At 48.5% G+C, this 15,762-nt stretch overlaps 1 protein-coding gene across 1 annotated transcript in view; it reads right to left on the reverse strand.

Annotated features, from left to right (window-relative positions):
• ABCC6 (ATP binding cassette subfamily C member 6) overlaps positions 1-15,762 on the reverse strand; it is a gene marked incomplete at its 3' end in the record, with an annotated part of 55,798 nt that overhangs the window by 36,252 nt on the left and 3,784 nt on the right. Inside the window, exons 5-10 of the mRNA XM_079944532.1 lie at positions 13,301-13,426; positions 12,001-12,062; positions 9,262-9,393; positions 5,314-5,517; positions 3,789-3,966; positions 906-1,067 (exon numbers count right to left, since the gene is read on the reverse strand). Coding sequence (XP_079800658.1) covers positions 906-1,067; positions 3,789-3,966; positions 5,314-5,517; positions 9,262-9,393; positions 12,001-12,062; positions 13,301-13,426 — 864 coding nt within the window. The remainder of the gene's footprint in view (positions 1-905; positions 1,068-3,788; positions 3,967-5,313; positions 5,518-9,261; positions 9,394-12,000; positions 12,063-13,300; positions 13,427-15,762) is intronic.

The following is a 15,762-nucleotide window of genomic DNA, read 5'->3' on the forward strand; positions in this document are numbered from 1 at the left end:
TGATTAGTATTGTCTGTGGCTGCTTGCGCACTAGAAGGGCAGAGTTAAATAGTTTTGAGAGAGACCCTATGGCCCCTAACGTCTAAAATATCTACAATCTTCTCCTTTACAGAAAAGTCTGTGAGCCTGGAACCAGCCCACATGGAGCAGAGCTGAAGAAGATCTTCAAATGAACTGCCCCATCCCCATGCATAACCAACAAGACAATTAAACACCTATAGGGTATAGCTGTGTCCCAGATGCTATCTAAGTGCTTCACAGGTATTAGCTCATTTAATTCCTCAGCAACTCAAGGGCTGGGGCACTTCGGTTAATTATAATCCTCACTTTGCCGATGAGGAAATGAGGCACCGAGAGGCTAAGTTACTTACCGGGAGGTTTTACAACTAGCAAGTGGTGAAAGCAGGATTCGAACCCAGGCAGTCCCACTACAAAGTCTGTGATTTTAATTAAAAAGAAAATCCTGCACCACAAAACAGACGTAAGAAAGTTAGAAAAAGTTCTGATTTTTTTTTGCCTGGTTGGCTACTTTATGCTCTTTGAAAACCAAGTAGTAAATTCTTTCCCCTAAATTTTCTTTCCATTTTTTTTGTTGTTGGTAGTGGTGGTGGTGATGATGCCCTACCATTACTGGTAACTTCAAAACATGCCTAATCCGCCCACTTGGTACCCCGATATCACACCCAAAAAGTGCCAATGTCATCACCATCATCATCATATAGACAAGGAAACTGAGGCCCCAAGAGGTGAGCATCCTGCCCGAGGTGAAGTGAAGGTCATCCTCGTCTAAGACTTTGCCCATTACGTCAGCCCGCAGGGTGCAGGTGGAGATAGGATTAAGAAGGAGGCGAGGAAGGGTGGGGGAGGATTCAACTCAAATCCCAGCTCCCTCTGCCCCAGCACACCTGCCAGAGGTAGAGAAAGCAGATGATGATCCAGATGAGCGGCAGCCACAGCCCGTTGAGGTAGGTGATGCTCTCCGTCAGCCGCTGCACATCCACAGACACCAGGTTGACCACGTCCCCCACTGCGCTGGCCTTTCTGGAGCTGCTAGACAGAGCCAGGACCTGGGAGGGGCAGAAGGTGGAGACCTGAGTCAGGAAGGAGGGAAGGAGTGGGTGAGGGGCAGTTAGGGAGGCCCATGGAGGCAGGGAGACCCACGGAGGGAGGAAGGGCCCAGGAGGGAGGGAGGCCCACGGCTTGGACTGAGCAAGAGAACAGCCACCCAGCAGGCCGGGGTCTAAGCTGTGCTGCCCCTGCTGGCTGAGGCAGATTTCTTTACCATCTGAGCCTCAGTTCACTCATCTGTAAAGTGGGCTAATAAAATCTCCTCAGCTAACTTCCCATTGTGAGACTCCGGGGAGAAGACAAAAATGAAAATACCCTGAAACCCCTAAAGCACTGGACTAATAACAATTAATAGCATACTACATAAAAACCTTGGATTCATGCTGATAATGGTGGTCATCTGCTGAGCACTAGATCCTAGGCACTGTGCTAAATAAACTAACAGTTTCACCATTTTCCATGATGGGGCACATCAGACAACAGTATGGAGCAGGTACTGCCATATTTCATTCAATCCAAAACACTGTGGATAAAGTACTCTCTATTTTTGTATCACTATGGGAAAAAAATCAATGCCAACTAAATTAAAACATCTTGATTTCAGAAGTTGAAAAGAGAAAAAAAAGTGAGACTAGAATCAGTGAGATGCAGAATTATTAACCCCATTTCACAGCTAAGGAAACTGAGGCACAAAGAAATTGACCAATTTGCCCAAAGCCAGAGGGCTCCTAAGTGGCTGGGCCAGGATTGGAATCCAGGATGACAGAGGCACGACGTGGGCTAGACAGGGTGTTAGACTGACCCCTGCAGGCATTCAGTGTGCCTCTCAGACACCAAGCTGGTTTTCTGGCAGCCCCAAATTTGCCCTAACTCTGGGGTCACAGTGGACCCCTTCCAGACTGTTGAATGCTACGTGCTACTCGCAATCCTCTCTCTGCTGAGTGTGTCAGGGAAGAAGTGAGGGGGTGAAGTGGTGAGCTGGAAATGATTGAGTGTAGAAATTCTGAAAAAAAACCTTCAAATCTTTACTGAGCACCTGCTCTGTAGGGCCTCACTCTGAGGTGAGTACTGTGATCAAGAGAGGCAGGGCCCTTGCTCTCTTCGGAGTGGAGTTTGAGCTGGGGAACAAAATTAAATAAAGATTTACATAGTTCATCCTTTAATAGTAATTATGATGAGTGCCATGAAGAAGTGTTTTAAAATATAGGCTTTATCATTATTCAGGCATGGCAAGCCCACAGATCAGAGAAGACTGCCCTTGACAAGAGGGTTTATTATACTCACAGATCTCAAGAGGAGGGGGCACCCCACGCTATGAGGGGCCACTTGGGGAAGCACCAGGATGCTGCAGGGTTGGGGGGACCACAGGCAAGAGCTTGTTGTGGTTTTCATGGGAAGGTCAGGCAGGGTAAGCAGGCTTAGGATTGGCTAGTTTGAATAATTCCACCAGGCTCTGGGCATAGGAGCTGGGCCTCATTGTCTGGTACCCTGCCCTGGGGCGATTAGGGCAGGGGATAGTGGCCTAGAGTGTTAGGGCCCAAAAAGGAGGCAGTTGGGGTGTGAGCTCTGGATTGGTTGGCTTGCATGTGAAAGAGATGCTTTCAGATGAGTCACTTAGCATCTCTGGGAACTGGCTGACCCTGGGAGGGACAGAGGGGCAGCCCCTACAGGGTCAGCAAGACCCCAGATGTCAAAGCACCAGATACAGAAAATAGGAAGACACAGTTAAAACAGAAGCAGCCCACAGGGCAGAGTGGAGGGGTATGGCCTCATCAGGTGATGAAGGCGGCTGCCCCAAGGGTGGGGACGGGAAGAGCAAAGGCTTCAAGTCATCTTCCTGCAGCCTCAGCTCCATGTGTGGACTCCCAAGACTGGACAGGCCATACCAGCTCAGGGGGATGTGGCCTGAAACTCAGGAGCCAGTCACATGGCCATCCAGGAGCTGATCCCTTTGCCCCCTTCTTTCCCAAGTGCCTTCTTTCCCAAGTGACAGCTCAGGTGTGAGAGAAAGGGGCTTACACAGGACTGGGTTGCCCTTGCTCAGATGCTCCAGACCCCAGAGGGGCCAACGTCTCTTAGAGCAGCAGCCTCATGGGTTTCGGTTCCAAGGTCCCCCAAGGGGACAAGAATCACTGCACAGAGAGAAGCCCAATGCTATGGCTTACCTCCGGGTATCATAGTTCATTGGCAGAACTTCCAGCCCAGATGCAATTTACCAGTGGGTCAGGGGTCATTTTCACTGTAAGCAGTGTTACCTGGTAAAATAGCTGACAGTCCACCTTTATCCAGTTTCCACACAGCCTGTAGGTTAGCCCTTTATCCTCAGGGGGGTGAGTGTTCACTACATGAAGAGTTGTGGAAAGGGTGCCCAGGCAGTGGGAACAGCAAGTGCAAAGGCCCTGAGGTGGGAGATTGTTGTGCTTGAGGAACTGAAAGAAGACCTGTGGGGCTGGAGGAAAGTGAAAGAAGTGTGAAGGAAGTGTGTGATGTAATCAGATAGAAGAGGTCCCAGGGTCAGATCATGCAAGGCCTTATAGAAATAGCCAAGAAGGTGAGGGTGTAGTGTGAGCAACTATGAGTAACGTGATGAATGAGTGTGGTTTTAGGCACTGATGACAGTAACGGTTCAGGAACATTCCTCTTCTTGGCTGGAACACTTGTCTGTAAATTGGGACAGGATGGAGAGAGAGGAAAGGCCACACCACTCCCCTGGGGCTCACCTTTCTGTACACCAGGCCCGTGATGGCCATTCGCAGCCTCATCTGTAGCACCTTGAGTCTGTACATGTGCTGCTGCTCGAACAGTGTTTGCAGGCAGGCGGAGAGGAACATCAGCACGGCGAGAAGATAGCCCTTCCAGGCCGGGGTCTTGGGGTCACCAATAAACTCCAGGAAGAGGCTGGTGAGAAAGGGCACCCATGGCTATTGCCTCTGCCTAAGCCTGGTCAGGTCTGGAGGACCAGAGAAACTCTAATTTGAAAGGAAACGTGCATCCCAGTGTTTACTGCAGCTTTATTTACAATAATAGCCAAGACATGGAAGCAACCTAAATGTCCACTGAATGGATAAAGAAGGTGTGGTATAGATATACAATGGAATATTACTCAGCCATAAAAAGAATAAAATAGTGCCATTTGCAGCAACATGGATGGACCTAGAGATTATCATACTAAGTGAAGTAAGTCAGAGAAAGACAAATATCATATGATGTCACTTATACGTGGAATCTAAAAAAAATGATACAAATGAACTTATATACAAAACAGAAATAGACCCATAGACATAGAAGAGAAGCTCATGGTTACCAAAGGGAAAAGGGGTGGGGATAAATTAGGAGTTTGGGATTAACATATATACACTACTATTACAAAATAGATAACCAACAAGACCTACTGTATAGCACAGGGAACTATACTCAATATTTTGTAATAAGCTGTAAGGGAAAAGAACCTGAAAAAGAATATATTTACAATATAACTGAATCGTTTTGCTGTACACCTGAAACTAACACAACATTGTAAATCAACTGTACTTCAATAAGAAAAAGAAAAGAAAGAAAGAACAGTAGAAAAGATAAGCACCAGAAAAAAATTTCTGTTGTTTAGGTCACCCAGTTTGTAGTACTTTGTTATGGCAGCCCTAATGCGCCACCTCTTGAGTCTGGGCTGGCTGTGCAACCAGCTTTGGCCTCAGGAGAAAATGCAACTTTTGCTTTGTCTTGGAACCCTGCCAAATGGCCCTGTGAACAGGCTGGAATCAACCTTTTGAGGATGAGAGACCACCAGAGCAGAGACAAGATGTCCCAGCTGGGACTGTCTTGGACCAGCCAGTCCCCAGCCAGCCCCACAGGTGACTGCAGACAGATGAGTGAACCCAGCCAAGAAAAGAAGAATCGCCCAGCTGAACCCAGCTTGAATTTGCTGACCCACAGGATCATGAGCTAAAGAAGTGGCTTTAAGCCCCTCACTTTTGAGGGGCTTTGTTGTATAGCAAAAGCAAACTGATACAGTCAGGCTAGAATTCACTCGTTTTCCCTCCTCCCCAAGATCACTCACTTTCTCGTTTAATTGGTCCTTCCTGAGTATCCTTTTCACCCACCCTCAGTGCCCTGAGCACCAGAGGTCTAGGCGGAGGCAGAAGGAGGGCTTCTTCTCCTTCTCCAGGGGACCTTCAGCCCTCCTGGCCCTGGACGGACACCGTTAAAGGGACCACCAGCCTCAGCGAGGCACCCAAGGCCTGGACCCACCTGAGGAGCTTGGGCACCGTGAACCTGAAGACATCGCTGATGATGAGGCTGAGGGTCCCCAGGAGGAAGGTGGAGCGGCCCACCTGCCAGATGGCCCTCAGCAGTGGGCCCCTCTTGCCCCCTTGTTGCTGTAGGAGGGTCTCCGTCTCTGGGGTCTCCGCACCACGGTTTCCTTTCCTTTTAAATGCTGTCGCCTTGGTGTGCCTTAGGGGAGAGGAGAAATCAGCTCTGGGTCCTTGTAATAGACTGAATGTTTGGGTCTCCCCCACCCCCACCCCCTCACCACCACCCAAATTCATGTTGAAACTAATCCCCAGTGTGATGGTATTAGGAGGTGAGACCTTTGGGAGGTGATTAGGTTATGCAGGTGCAGCCCTCATGAATGGGATTAGTGCCCTTGTAAGAAAAAACCTAGAGAGTGCCCTCAGGTGTAACCCCATTTCATACATGAGGAAACTGAGGTTCAGAAGTAAACTTGTCCAAGGGCACACAGCTGAGAAGTGTAAGAACTGGGATTCGATCCCAACCTTCAGAGCCCAGCACTTTTTTTTTTTTTTTCTTGCGGTATGCAGGCCTCTCACTGTTGTGGCCTCTCCCGTCGCGGAGCACAGGCTCCGGGAAGCGCAGGCTCAGCGGCCACGGCTCACGGGCCCAGCCGCTCCGCGGCATGTGGGATCTTCCCGGGCCGGGGCACGAACCCGTTTTCCCTGCATCGGCAGGCGGACTCTCAACCACTGCGCCACTAGGGAAGCCCTGTTGGTTGCTTTTACTAGAACCGGGTGCAACTAGTCTCTTGGCCCACTTTTAACAGATATGAGTTTCCTGTTGTCCAGCAAAGCAAACCGCCTAGCCCCACTCCACCTGAACGAGCTGAAGGATCAGTGGTGTGCCTGGGTCTCATTTTTCAGAGAGGTGGGTTGAGACCCCAGAAGTCAGCCTTTTTACCCCCAAGGCCCAGCCAGCAGTGTGAATACCCCTCCACCACAAGCCGGTCGTCCAGTCCCTCCCTCCCTCCCCCTCAAGAATACTCTCAGCATCTCCTCAGGATGGACGGGAGGGACAAATCTCAGCAGGCAGTCCAAAGGAAAAGTGGTATTTTTAGCACAAGAGGCTATAAGGAACCAGTCTTTACCACCCGGTTAGCTAAGAAATAAGCAAATGTTAATCTTCTACCCCTGTCTTGAAGCCTACCCCCGCCCCCCAGCCTCCCCTTCCGGTATTTGCAATTCAGCCATTTTTCTAAGCCTGCACTCACCTCTCTCCCTTGTCACCTCTGTAGCCCTGAAATGTGCTCTCCTTGGCGCCCACAATTTGCCTGGGGTCGGGCAGGTCAGAGGCAAGGCCAGCGTGGCGTCCGGGCCGCGCACCTCGATGCCAAATGTTGGGTGCTTGTCCTGACTCGACTGGTGCTGCACACCCACTGGGCTGGACGGCCACTGGGCAAGTGCCAAGCAGGGCCACCCCCACCTCCGGCCCCACCCAAACTGGGACCCAGGTGGGTAGACTTTTTGCTTGTATTTTCTTTTTACTTGTATTTCCCCCAGCACCTAGTTCAGCACCTGAATGTATAGGTGCTCAATAAATACTTGTCCAGTGAATGGGAAAAAACAGATGGAGTGATGTGTGCAAAGGGCCTACTGCTTGATATTAATAAAGATTTGTGGAAGGAAGGAAGGAAGGGAAGGAGGGAGGGCGGGAGGAAGGAAATGATTTGGTTTGGTTGATAGAACCTGGCCTTTGAGCAGGAAAACTGAGGTCCAAATGCCCTTCCCTCTGAGCCTCAGTGTTCTCATCCATAAAATGGGGTGGGTGAAGAGACCACTGTGAAAGCCTCTTTCCAGCTGGATGTTTTGCTCTGTTCTGTTCTAGCTGCTCACCCCAAAATTCTGAGTCACTGTGTTCAGCCTGCAGGCTTGGGAAAAAACTTCTTCCTTTCTAGCTGGTCTCACTTTCCATCAGGGAAGGTCTCTAGACTGGTGGCTGGTCTTTGGTCTGTGGCCCCAAAGCCATTTAGTGCAGGACCCAAAAATGACCACAGGCCAAGGCAGGAGGTGTGAGTGAGTGGCCAGGTGTAAGCTGGGGGATATAAAAGGGAGTGGTGGCGACTGCAGCTCATATGCCCTGTTCAATGGGGAAGCTGCTACCCAGATCCACCCTCCTGTTGCCATGCAGGGATGTGGCCATTCTACTTTAAGAGAGGCCAAAATTCCAGATTTTCATGTGACATCTCCAACATTTTAAATGTTCATGACTTATTAGAAAGCAAAACAAAGAAAAATCCTTAAACAACAAGACACCGTGCTGGCCAAACACACCTGTGACCCTGACTTGGCCAGCAGACAGATTGGTCTGTGACCTCTTAAGATGACGTCCTCTCCCTTCCCCCAAAGGTTGCAAAATATTTTAGAAATAAAACCAAAGTTCTCTTGGTGTGTAATCAGTCAGCTTAGAAAATGCCTGAACCAGATCTGCCATCCTCCTCTCTTTCTGTCAGTTGTTCACGGATCCTCAAACTCTTCTGGAGAATGTTTCTGTGTGCTATAGCTCTAACACTGGGTGACTATCATTCCCAGGCTGGCAGGGGAGGTGAGAGCTGGGAGAGGGTGGACAAGACCTCCAGGGTCCTTTTGAATTAATTCTGCCACTCAAAACTCACTTAAGCTGTACTTAAACTCACAGTACAGTAAGATATGCCTGGGGTGAGAGTGAGAGCTGCTGTTTTGAGTTGCTCGTATTACTTACCCCTTTTGGAAAACATACTCCCTTCCTTTGGGGAGCAGCTCCTCCCTGTGTGGCTCTGAAGGGACTGCCAATTATGGGGCCTGCTCTCCAGCCCTGGGATTGGCCCCTGAGAGGCACAGGATTCAAGCCAGCCAATAAAAGGCCTTCCTTGGGATTTTCTATGTGGATGGTAGTAGGGGTTGCTGAGTTGGCATGATACAGGACAAGCGTCATGGAGAGACCAGTGCCCAGACAACAGCTGAGCTGAGAGATGGAGGGAAAGAATTTGGACATCATTCAAGTCCTGGATCCAGCCACACTTGAGGCCAGACCTACCTTCTCAGCTATGTGAGCCAGCAGACTCTGTCTCTCTCTGGCTCCTTCTAATTTGTGGGATTTAGCCACCTACAACAACCACCACAAAATCATAGAGTATGCAGGGGGACCCTGTAACTCTTCCCACAGAGCTACTTTTGTCTGTGCCCTGAAATACCTGGCTCCAGGGAGGTCAAGCGACTTGTCCAAGGTCATCTACCACTCGATGGCAGGGCTACATTTAACCCGGGTTTAATTAATCCTATTGGAGAGCTTATTTCTCTAGACCAAAGTTTCACAAACCAGGTTCCTCAGGCTCTGAGCACTTCTCAGAAGTTTCCAGAGATGCCAGAGAGGGCAAGAGTGAGGCAGAGTGGGCAGGACTAGTAAAAGATTGAAATCCTCTGGATAACTGATATTGCTGGACCTTTTACCATTTTTAAGAAATTCGCTAAGTTCTTTACTATGAATCTTTTTTTTTTTTTTTTCATCTCCCACAAGCTATGAGCTAGGGCTAATGGCATCCCCCTTGAACAGATAAGAAAACTAAAGGCCAGGAAACTAATCACTCAGGTTAAGTAATAAGTGAGTAGTTGCCTGCATGTTATGGACCATACCTACCTCTCCACCCCCAGTCTTAAAATAGTCCTTCTGTTCCCTGCCTCCATCCCACCATCCGAGCTTCCTTCTGGGAGCCTGGAGAGGTTCCCCCTCTGTCAATATCCTTTTGGAACCTGCAAAGCACTCTGGGAGGAAAAGCATCTTGAGCCCGGCCTGCTAATGCTTAGTGAGGTGAGCTGACAGGGAGGGGACCGTGGTGGTTGGAGCCTGGAGTAGGGGCGTGGTTGTATTTGGGGTCGAGTGATTTGCTGACCGAGCTTTGGGCTGAGCTCCCATCTTCCACACACTCACCGCTGGGCTGCACTGCAGTTCCTTGTCCATTCCTTTTCAAGCTGGGAAACAAGTTCTTTTGAGGAGTTTTCTCTCGCAAGCGACCAGAGGTCTTTTGGTCCCAGCGGCCTCCAGTAGCCCCTCCAAACTAACCTGTAAAAGAGGATCACCAGAGCAAGCTCCTCCTGTGTCTGCCCCTGAAGGGTCCTGGCTTGGTAGCTGTGTGACCCTAGGTAAGTCACTTCACCTCTCTGCACCTCTGCTGGCCCCTCGGTACAAGGAAAGCAATTTACCTAACTGCACTAACACTGGGGGGCACTTCTCGGTCTACAAAGAACATCTCATTTAATTCTCATGTGAGCCTATACAGTAGATTACTATTGATCCATTTTACAGAAAAGAAAGAAAACAGAGGCTCAGGGAGATTAAGTGACTTAACCAAAGGTTGACATGTGACAGGGGAAATAAACCTCCCTAGGAGTCAGAAGTCCAGAGTTGAAAACTATTACTGTGGAGGAAACCTGAACTCCTCCCTCAGCTTTAAATGTACCCATTCTCCTCCTCGGTCACTGCTCCAGCCACCTGGCCTCAGGACCTTTGCACATGCACGTCACTCTGCTTAAAACTTTTTCCCTGCCACTTCTTAGTTGCCCTTCACCTCTGGCCTAGACGTTATTTCCTTAAAAGCCCACTTGATGACCCGCAACACCCAAGTCCTGGTAGATTCTCCCATTGCAAGATCCTCTAGTTTCCTGAGCTTTTTCTTTATAATGCTTGCTGCAATTATCATTATTTAATTTTTCAGTCTGATTATTTATTTAGTCTTTCTCCTCCACTGGACAGTAAGCTCCATAGGGGCAAAGACAGTACTTGCCTTGATTCTCCCTCTTCTGTATCCTCACATCCTGGCTCAGGGCACAAGATTTGTCAAATAAAAATCACTACTTTTCAGCCCTGTGAACTTGGGCAAGTCACTGCCCAGCAATGGACCTCAATTTTCTCACCTTAAAATAAGAGTGTTTCCCATCACTTGGGACTGGTATATGAGATGACTGTAGTTGGTGCATTGTTGGAGGAGGTCATTGAGAGGATGTGACCACTTGTGGACCTGTGACCTGGACCCAGGCAATCTGAGGCTCCTCCCTCCCCTGTCCTTGGAATGTACATTCCGCCCACTGTTCTCACACTAGGAGCTACTTCAAGGATGCAGTAGTTAAGTGTTATACCATCTGGACGGTGTATGTGTCTGAACCCTGTTAAGGCCTCTCTGTAAACTGTTGAGATTCTGGTGGGCAGGTGTGGAGATCTACTTATATTGCGGCACTCAAGACAAGCCTCATATGTAAGTTCTCTTGCTTGTTAACCCTGCCTCCTACCAGTCTGGAGTGGCTGCCTCTTTCTTCCGTCTCTCCAAGCCTACCGTCTATTGGGGCCAGTTTTCAAACCAACACGCACACACAAGAAATTAACGACTGCAGACTTCCACAGCAGGAGTGTTCTTATCTTTTTAGGTCTCTTTCATCTTTCTCATGACACCAAGGAGAAGGTGTTGTTTGGAGCTGGTCTTGAGCTCCTCTTTGAGACTTTCCAGTTCCCTTTTCTAATGCAGAGCAAACTCAGGCAAGCAACAGTTTGGATCCAGAAATTATTCACAATACTTGGTTTTCACTAAAATTATTTTTGGTGTTCTACATGGCAAGGGATTCTAGATTTTTCTGATTTTGGTAGCGATAGAAAGTTTCCTTTTTAAAAGGTTATTAAAGTAGAAAAAAATGAGTTGATTCAAAGAAAATTCATTAAGTAAATAGAGTTTGAGCGATACCCCAATAAGGCAAAAAGTTTGAAGAATGGTCCATAAGTGCCTACATTTGGGAAACAGAGGGCTAGATTCTCTCTAGAGATGTTTAGCAGATTTCTATGCTCTTTTCACCAATTCCACACCCTCAGAGTATCCTATTCTTCATTTATTTAACAACCACTTTATATAATACTCATTATGGGCCACATCCTGTTCTAAGTGTTTCATAAACCTTATCTCATTTAATCCTCAAAACCCTATGAGGTAGATGCTATTATGATCCTCATTCTACTAGTGCAGAGACTGAGGCACAGAGAGGTTAAGTAGCTTGCCCAAGGGCACACAGCCAGGAAGTGGTGGGGCTTGGATTCAAATCTGGGTGCGACTGTGATCTGACTGTGGTGTGTTCAGGAGAGGGCCCAGTAGGTGGGTGCATCCTCAGTACCTGGTGTGCTGACCCTGGGGAAACATCTCTCTTCTCCACCAGCCTGGAAGCCTCTAGTGAATAAAGAATTGGTGTTTTACATCCTCATCCTCGGTGCTTAGCACATAATAGGTGCTTATTAAATGTTGGTGGAATGACTAAATAGATAGAGAGATGATTTTATTGAGTGCCTTCCATGTACAGGCACTAAGCACTTTACATTTAATGAAGGCAGTGATGTTCCCATTTTACAGAGGGGAAAACTGAGACTCCAAATGCTTGTGATATGGCCATCTAAGAGACAGAGCCAGGATTCAAACTCAGATCTCACCCCAGTGAGTGAGTGGGAATGGGATGTGGATGGTGGACACACTAAAATCTGAGAAGGAAGCATGGAGTCTGGGATGGAGAAAGCCAGGCTGACCTTGGTAGGCTTCGGAGGAAACCTCCTGGGGGAAAAGCTGTGATGACAAATAAGAGGAGCAAATGCAGGTGGGTGGGAGCACCACCCCAGCCCCTTCCCTCCTACTTTACTTACCCAGAAACCCACCAGAACATGGCCTTGGAGGGGAAGGAGGCCCCAACCTTTGGACATGGATTCTGCAAAGACAAATGATTTAGAAGGGGGAGGACTTGGTCTCATAATCCATGGCCAGTATGTGGTAAGGAGAACCAAGGGCAGGAAGACAGGATGAACTGGCCATGAGCTTAATACTGAAAGCACAGACTGAGATGTCCTGCCTACTTATCTACAGTAGATACCAAAGGGCATGGTGCTTCCTAGCAGGCAAGGCAAAAAAGGGATTTGGCCACAGGACTGAAAGTGCCTACAAGGTAAGAACGAACAGTTGCTCAGAACAACTTTAATAATACTGAGACCAAGAAGTTCTCAAAGCAAGGACCATGCATGACACAGACAAGAATGTCCTCAACAATATCCTTCAGTGAATGTGGGAAGGAGGTGAAGAGGAAGTGAGATTTTACCAGCAGCTCCAGGAAGACTGCACAGATTACACTCTTCACCAATAGGGCCTGAGAGTGCCCATTTTACCACGTCTTTGCCATCGCAGCTTGTTACCAATTTTTAATTTTTTTCCTGCTACTCTCATTGGAAAAAGTCCTATTACAGTTTTAACTTAATTATTCAAATCGTTGAGCATCCTTTTAGATGATTTCTCAGCTCAGCTGTCTTTTTCTCAGAGAATTCTTTCCTGATTTCACAGACTTATTCAGGGTTACCTGTTGTAAACTCTCATAGACCATGGACTTCTCCTGCAGAGCATTTCTATTGGGCAAGTCACTTTAATCTTGAATCTTTACAACCAGTCCCAGTTGCAGTTTTCCACACGTTTGTGTAATTGTGTGATTAATGTCTAGTTCCCCTACTTGGGTGTTAGCTGCATGAGGACAGAGACATCGCTTGTTCACCATAGATCCTCAGTACCGAGCTGGGGCATAGAGCATGTTGGCAAACTGCAGCGCCCAGGCCAAATCCGGCCCACTGCCTGCCTCTGTGAATAACATTTTATTGGAACACAGCCATGCTCCTTTGTTGACATAGTGTCTGTGTCTGCTTTTGTGCTGTGAAAGCAGGCTTGAGTAGTTGCCATACAGACACTATATGGCCCACAAAGCCTAAAATATTCTCTATCTTGGACAGAAAGAGTTGGCCAACCCATGGAATAGGGTAGACATGTAATATGCTTTTGGCTGAATGAATAAAAAAATTAAAGGCCTGTGCTCTAGTTTAACTTCCTTCCATCACTTGGGGGCGCTGAGATGGAACAGAAGAGGAACAGGGACAAGCAAGGCACTGGGTTGGAGGTGTGGTGACTTACAGGCTGCGGGGGACTTTTAGGGAAGAAGGGGGGTTGATCGGCGAAGCAAGACAGCACAAACTCTGCCACCACCAGAGACAAGTATAGGTAGGTTGACAGGTGGCGGAAGGGGTCGCTCTGGAAATCCTGTGGGAGAGAAAGCAGAAGACCCACTGAGTCTGAGCTCTTGAGGAACAGAGATTGGGGAGGGTGTGGGGAAGAGGAGAAGGGGTGGAGGCTGAACAGGGTTTCTGATGCTGGGAGCAGTGACCAGGCAGGGGGCCGGAGCCGCCAGTTTTGAAAGTCAGAACCCCCAGTGTTCCTGGCCTTCTCGAAAACACCTGGCTTATGCATATTCTGTCCATACAAATGGCAGGTGGGGTGTTTGCCCTTAGCCAGGTGACAGCTGGCTTTAGGTACCCGGACATGAGTTGAAGGGACACTTTGACTTTCTCCTTGTGCAATAAAGGACCCCCTTCCCCTCCCCCCACAATCTCCGGTCCCACTCCCTTGTGGCTAGTGTTCTCTGGTTTAAGAAGGGAGCTGGTTTCATGGAGCATTTACTCTGCCTCGGGCACATGCTGGAGTCTTTACATGCACTGTCTCGTCAAGTTCCTCCCGACCCTGACCCCAGCTGGGGTTTACCTGCTCTGTGTTACTCGTTGGGAAACCAAAGCTCAGGGGAGTGATAGCACCTTGATCAAGGTCACACAGATGATCTGATCTAGATCATGAGCTTTTGCTGCCGTGCCATGATTGCTTTCGCATCCCTTGCCCCTTCTGGCCAGAGGACCCTAATTTTTTCCCCCATGCTCAGGTATGGGGTTTATGCAGAACTGATTCCATCCCAGGGGGTGGGCAGGTGATGGAGGCCTGACTAATGAGTACCATCTAGTCCCCTGGCTACTGATGGAACATAAGTCTGGAGCAATTGGGGCTCTTCTTGCCATCCCAGTGGAAAATGAAGCAGAACCAAGGGACAGAGAGAAATGGAGATCTGGTGGTGTTATCTAAAGGTCTGGACCCTCTATGCCTGGCAGGTCCCACATCTATGAGCTAATAGATTCCCTTGGACTTTTTTGCTTAAGCTAGTGTGAGTTGAGTTTTTGTGGCTTAAAACAAGAGCCCTAGCTTCAAATCACAATTTTTCTCCTAAATTTTTTATACTTCTTTGTTTTTATTTTTGTTTTTTGGGGGCAGATAGTAGACAGTTTGATATTCCAACTACATTATTCCCCATAGTGTCATTTTTACCATCGTTTCTATTGGAAAGTTTGTTCTGAATTTGGGTGAGATGGACTTGGCTCTGCAGACCTGAGCTGCATGACCTTGAGGAATTCACTCACTTCTCTCAGCCTTAGTCTCCTCATCTTTAAAACAGGACGATTAGAGTCTTCACTGGATTCCTGATGTCAAGTGCTTGCCACAGGGCCTGGCACATGGAGCTCCAGAGCATCGGTGGTCCCAATAGTATTATTTCTATGCTGTGTTCCAAACAGCTAACTGATAAGTCAACTGTGGAAACCCATCCTTTCATAAATCAGTGGATGGCCTGTGGAATTTTCCCATTAGTTACAAAAATTGCTTTGTAAAGAAATCTGTCCTTAAGGACAGAAGGTGTTTCTCTGCCTTCTACTTTTTTTTTTTTTTTTTTCGCGGTACGCGGGGCTCTCATTGTTGTGGCCTCTCCTGTTGCGGAGCACAGGCTCCGGACACGCAGGCTCAACAGCCACGGCTCACGGGCCCAGCCGCTCCGCGGCATGTGGGATCTTCCCAGACCGGGGCACAAACCCGTGTCCCCTGCATCGGCAGGCAGACTCTCAACCACTGCGCCACCAGGGAAGCCCTCTGCCTTCTACTTTGACGAGCAGGACAGAGTAACCATTTGGCTCTTGAAATGATGACCAGCAGCCTCTGATTGGTTTCCTTATCCGACGTCCTGGGTGAGTGCGCCAGCTATGCAAGTGGTTGTCAATTGGGGAGATTTTGCCCCCAGGGGACATTTGCCATTGTCTGTAGACACAGGTTACCATAATGGGGTGGTACTACTGGCATCTAGTGGGTGGAGGCCAGGGATGCTGTGCAACATCCTACAGTGCACAGGACACCTCCCCCCGCCCCCACCCAAAAGAGAATTATGTAAAGGGTGCTGAGGTTGAGAAACCCTTGTTGAGGTTATATATTTTTCTCTGTGCAGATCATGCCCCCTAACATGGAAACGCTGCCTCCCAGGTAGGGAAACAAATATGGGTGAGTGTGCAAAATGAGTGTGTAAATATGGGTGCATGGGAGCATGGGTGAGGGTGAGAATAGGTGAGAATGAGGGGAAACGTGCAGGTACATGGAGTCAGAGTGAGTGCAGGTGTGTGCTGGAGGAGGCCATCCAGAGGTCGTGACCGCTGGCTGACCTGTGAGCTGGACCCAGCAATTGGAGGCTCCTCCCCCCTCCCCGTCCTTGAAATGTGCATTGTGGCCACACTGTT

Source organism: Stenella coeruleoalba (genome assembly GCF_951394435.1).
Source record: "Stenella coeruleoalba genome assembly, chromosome: 15".
Taxonomy (NCBI): Eukaryota; Metazoa; Chordata; class Mammalia; order Artiodactyla; family Delphinidae; genus Stenella; species Stenella coeruleoalba.